The sequence below is a fragment of the Oncorhynchus gorbuscha genome, linkage group LG10, assembly GCF_021184085.1.
Source record: "Oncorhynchus gorbuscha isolate QuinsamMale2020 ecotype Even-year linkage group LG10, OgorEven_v1.0, whole genome shotgun sequence".
NCBI classification, from domain to species: domain Eukaryota; kingdom Metazoa; phylum Chordata; class Actinopteri; order Salmoniformes; family Salmonidae; genus Oncorhynchus; species Oncorhynchus gorbuscha.
The window spans coordinates 49,279,392-49,285,391 of NC_060182.1; the positions used below are offsets into that span (position 1 = coordinate 49,279,392).

Consider the following 6,000-nt stretch of genomic DNA (forward strand, 5'->3'; position numbering starts at 1 on the left):
AGCATGGCTACCACAGCATTCTACAAAGATACGTCATCGCATCTGGGGTTAGTGGGACTATCATTTGTTTTCAACAGGACACTGACCCAACACACCTCCAGGCTGTGTAAGGGCTATTTTACCAAGAAGGAGAGCGATGGAGTGCTGTATCAGATGACCTGGCCTCCACAATCACCCAACCTCAACCCAATTGAGATGGTTTGGGATGAGTTGGACCACAGAGTGAAGGAAAAGCAGCCAACAAGTGCTCAGCATATGTGGGAACTCCTTCAAGACTGTTGGAAAAGCATTCTAGCTGAAGCTGGTTGAGAGAATGCCAAGAGTGTGCCAAGCTGTCATAAATATTTTGATTTGTTAAACACTTTTTGGGTTACTACATGATTCCATGTGTTATTTCATAATTTTGACATCTTCACTGTTATTCTACAATGTAAAAATAGTAAAAATAACATCCCTGGAATGAGTAGCTGTGTACATTTTTTAGTGTGTGTGTGTGTGTGTGTGTGTGTGTGTGTGTGTGTGTGTGTGTGTGTGTGTGTGTGTGTGTGTGTGTGTGTGTGTGTGTGTGTGTGTGTGTGTGTGTGTGTGTGTGTGTGTGTGTGTGTGTGTGTGCGTGCGTGCGTGCGTGCGTGCGTGCGTGTATGTATGTATGTATGTATGTATGTATGTATGTATGTATGTACATACATACACGCGCGCGCGTGCATTCAGAAAGTATTCAGACCCCTTGACTTTTTTAAAACATTACTGTAACGGTTCTCTTTCGGTGAAGTAGAGTCAGACCAAAATGTGGCGTGGCTATTGCAATCCATGTTTAATGAAACAAAGTAAACACGAATCAAATACAAAAACAATAAATGTACCACAAAAACCAAAACAGCCTAATACTGGTGCAAAGTAACACAGAGACAGTAACAAGGACAATCACCCACAAAACCCAACACCAAACAGGCTACCTAAATATGGTTCCCAATCAGAGACAATGACGAACACCTGCCTCTGATTGAGAACCATATCAGGCCAAACATAGAACTAGACAAACTAGACATGTAACATAGAATGCCCACTCAGCTCACACCCTGACCAACCAAAACATAGAAACATACAAAGCAAACTATGGTCAGGGTGTGACAATTACAGCCTTATTCTAAAATTGATTCAATTGTTTGATTCTCTCATCAATCTCTGCACAATACCACATAATGACAGACATTTTCTTTTAAATCAGACACATTTCTACTGAAATATCACATTTAAATAATTATTCAGACCCTTTACTCAGTACTTTGTTGAAGCACGTTTGGCAGCGATTACAGCCTCGAATCTTCTTGGGTGTGACGCTACAAGCTTGGCACACCTGTATTTGGGGAGTTTCTCTCATTCTTCTCTGCAGATCCTCTCAAGCTCCGTCAGGTTGGATGGGGAGTGTCGCTGCACAGCTATTTCCAGGTCTTTCCAGAGATGTTAGATTGGGTTCAAATCCGGGCACTGGCTGGGCCACTCAAGCACATTCAGAGACTTGTCCAGAAGACACTCCTGCATTGTCTTGACTATGTGCTTAGGGTCATTGTCCTGTTGGAAGATCAATCTTCACCCCAGTCTGAAGTCCTGTGCGCTTTGGAGCTGGTTTTCATCAAGGATATCTCTGTACTTTGCTCAGTTCATATTTCCCTTGATTCTGACTAGTCTCCCAGTCCCAGCCACTGAAAAACACCCCCACAGCATGTTGCTGCCACCACCATACTTCACCGTAGGGGTGGTGTCAGGTTTCCTCCAGATGTGACACTTTGCATTCAGGCCAAAGAGTTCAATCTTGGTTTCATCAGACCAAACTTAAAGCGGGCCGTCGTGCCTTTTACTGAGTGGCTTCCGTCTGTTCACTCTACTATAAAGGCCTGATTTGGTGGATTGCTGCAGAGATGGTTGTCCTTCTGGAAGGTTCTCTCATCTCCACAGAAGAACTCTGGAGCTCTGTCAGTGACCATCAGGTTCTTGGTCACCTCCCTGACCAAGTCCCTTCTCCCCCGATTGCTCAGTTTGGCCGAGCTGTCAACTCTAGGAAGAGTCTTGGTGGTTCCAAACTTCTTCCATTTAAGAATGATGGAGGCCACTGTGTTGTTGGGGACCTGCAATGCTGCAAAAATATTTTGGTACCATTCCACACATCTGTGACTCGACACAATCCTGTTTCGGAACTCTTCCCGACAATTCCTTCAACCTCGTGGCTTGGTTTTTCCTCTGACATGCACTGTTAACTGTGGGACCTTTTTATATAGACAGGTGTGTGCCTTTCCAAATCATGTACAATTAATTGAATTTACCACAGGTGAATGCCAATCAAGTTGTAGAAACATCTCAAGGATGATCAATGGAAACAGGATGCACCTGAGATAAATGTCAAGTCTCAGAGCAAAGGGTCTGAATACTTATGTTTATTTAATAATTTTTATTTTATTTTAAATAAATTAGCAAAAATGTCGATACCTGTTTTTGCTTTGTCATTATGCGGTATTGTGTGTAGATTGCTGAATTTTAACGAGGCTGTAAGGCTTATTAAATAAGGCTGTAACGGGGGGAAACGTGAAGATCTGAATACTTTCCAAAGGCACTGTGTATGTGGGTGTATGTTGTATTATACAGAGCGCATTTGGAAAGGAGACCTAGGTTTCACTGTCTTCCCTGGCAAAATAAAGGTTCAATAATACAATACAAATTATTAAATCCGTAGCCCAATAAACAGCTTTCCCGAGTCGTAGTGGGAGCACCACACAACATATCATTGCGTGACTCCATGTTTACTTCGATATGATGGTTATTATATCAATATTTGCGCATTTACGCCACCATTTCTCGCATAATACATTTTACCGAGATAAAAAGATCCCACATTGTCTAGCGTGTTTTGCTTTGTCAACATTTGGAAAGTTTACCAAAAAATGAGCTGTTTTCCATTATCCCTGTTGTGACATTCTTTATCCGACACGTACTTTACTCACATAAAAAGGTTGCATGGGAATCCTGGTTAGTAGTGATGCCATATAGCATGCAGATTTTTGGTTTCACATGGACTGAAAAGATCAAGGTTTCCAACTACTGGTCAGTAATATTAGAATAACACCCATCATTTCATACATCCCCCTGCAGAGTTATAATGAAGCAGTCAAACTCTCATATAATAAATATTCGTAAGACATCATATAAAATGGATCAACTAGAGGCAAGCATGGCATTATATTGACGTATCAGCCCTCAAATGTTGCTGCCTTTTTGATACAATAGGACTCGGTCATTAACAATCAGCAATCAGCGTTAGGTGACTAACTCATTGATCCTGCTCATTGTAATACGACACGTTTAAAAGTTAGTTAAATCCTCCATAAGGCAGAAGTCTCTTTACCTGGTATGTATTTAGAAATGACACCGTAATGTATGTTTACCAGGTGGTAACCAGTTATAGGAGGTACCAAAAGTATTCATTGTTACCAGACCAGGGTCAAATACTTGAGCTTTGGTTTGCCCGGTACAATGGAACCAATAGAATTGTCCCAAAAGTTTAAACTCCCAGCTAATTTAAGCCCATCTCAAATATTTACATTTGACTGTGGTGACCTAGCCTAAAATCCAGAATATGTTTTGTGCTTACATTCCACTCATTGTACTCCGTGTCATGACAGACAAGGAGAGGTGAGCTAAACAGATTGGGTCCCAGGGTAATAGTGACCTTTTTATTTACTCAACAGGGTCAAACCGAGCAGGCTATACTGGTAACGCATGCACCATAGTTACCATGTAAAAATAACATATCAGAGACAGCACAGTAGAGTTCGGGTTGGCCCAGAATCAGGCAATTGTTTCTTAATACAAGCTGAAACAGTCACACATTGAATCACACTGACACCTTGTATTCACCTTCCCTCTTATTGGTGCACTCAGAAAAGAAGAGGAGCTTGCAAACAAGGCAAAGGAGAGCGGGGAGAAGAAAGAGCAGGAGCGACTACGGACCATGGGTTACAACGAGAGCAAGTTGGCACCATGGCAACGGCAGATCATCCTGAAGAAAGGAGACATAGCGAAACAGTAGATAGGGCCTCCCCATCCAACCCTCTTCCCCTTCAATGTCAACCAACCAACCCCCAACCACTACCAAAATCCCCTCCCATACCCAACCCTCATCGCACCCCACCCCAACCAGGTTTCCACTAGATAACACAGCCACAAAGTCAGATTCCAGAGCCACAATGGCAAAGTTAGCTACAAAAATGTGCATTTTGGCATTCATTTAAGGTTATTGGGGTTAGGTTGAAAATAAACGTGAAATTATAGAAATAGGCAGAGTTTAGCCATAATTATGACTTTGTGGCTGTGTTAACTAGTGACGACCCACCAAACAGGACCATGCCACCTCCCAACATGCTTTGCAGCTCTGCCATCCTGAAATGGTGTGGCCGCACCAAGGTCCCGTGGACAAAAACTGTACGTGTCGCAACGTTAGCGGTGTCTGATTCAAAGGACAACATGAGCACATTGAATAGATGATCCTATCCCTTTTTTTCCTGTCAAAACATTTGGCTAAATTACTGTACGTATCGCAACTGTATGAGACCCTTAGACTTGAATCATATACACTAGCTTTACTTTACATTATTTAACATGACTCTGTAGGAATTTCTCACACAATTCCACACACTTGAACAACCTTTGTCAATGTTGATCTGTTGGTCTGTCTTGTTGGCCATTGTGGGAAAAGTTGTCATTGCTATATGTTGAGCAGTTTGTCATAAATAGAAAAACTGTCCACGATCTGTTTTCTCTGCATTTGATTCACCCACACTTACATTGATAATTGAGCTCTAAAACTAGACTGTTGTATTCTACTGTAGGTTTGCTTTTAGGATGGAAAATATCATGGTTAACATAATAAGCAATGGCATTTTGATACTGTATATATCATCTCCATGTATTGCACAAAGACCTATATTCTACTTAATGATGTTATTTTTCATTGAGCCCATCTGAACTTCCAGAGATATTGTTGAAACAGGAAATGGATAAAGTCCCTCTTGTATCTGTTATTTTGTACATTAATATCATATGGGTAACTGCAAACATAAGTAATTTAAAATGGGTTTATTAATATTGTTAGTTGTGGATAACGTAATTTAAGTTTTAAAAAATAACACTGAACAAAAATATAAAAGCAACATGTAATGATTTCAATGATGTTACTGAGTTACAGTTCATATCAGGAAATCAGTCAATTGAAATGAATTCATTAGGCCCTAATCTTTGGATATCACATGACCGAGAATACAGACTGGTCACAGATACCTTTTTAAAAAAGTAGTGGATTAGAAAAGCTGTCCGTATCTCCTTTACGATGTTGATTGTGGCCTGTGGAATGCCCCACTCCTCTTCAATGGTTCCACTCCTCTTCAAGTTACTGGATATTGGCGGAAACAAACCGCTGTACACGCCAATCCAGAGCATCCCAAACATGCTCATTGAGGTGACATGTCTGAGTATGCAGGCCATGGAACTGGGACATTTTCAACTTCCAGGAATTGTGTATAGATCCTTGTGACATGTGGCCGTGCATTATCATGCTGAAACATGAAGTGATGGAGGAGGATAAATGGCACGACAATGAGCCTCAGGATCTCGTCACGGTATCTATAATAAATATAATAATAAATATAATAATAATATATGCCATTTAGCAGACGCTTTTATCCAAAGCGACTTACAGTCATGTGTGCATACATTCTACGTATGGGTGGTCCCGGGGATCGAACCCACTACACTTGCGTTACAAGCGCCATGCTCTACCAACTGAGCTACAGAAGGACCACCAAAATGCAATTGTGTTCGTTGTCCATAGCTTATGCCTGCCTATACCATAACCCCACCGCCACCATGGGGCACACTGTTCACAACGTTGACATCAGCAAACCGTTCACCCACACGAAGCCATGCATGCTGTCTGCCATCTGCCCGGTACAG

At 41.5% G+C, this 6,000-nt stretch overlaps 1 protein-coding gene across 1 annotated transcript in view; it reads left to right on the forward strand.

Annotated features, from left to right (window-relative positions):
* The window catches only part of LOC124046202 (espin-like), a 129,451-nt gene extending 125,230 nt beyond the window's left edge, over window positions 1-4,221 (forward strand). Inside the window, exon 15 of the mRNA XM_046366317.1 lies at window positions 3,934-4,221. Within this exon, the coding sequence (XP_046222273.1) occupies window positions 3,934-4,081 (148 nt within the window). The 3' untranslated portion in view covers window positions 4,082-4,221. The remainder of the gene's footprint in view (window positions 1-3,933) is intronic.
* Window positions 4,222-6,000: the final 1,779 nt, after the last annotated feature.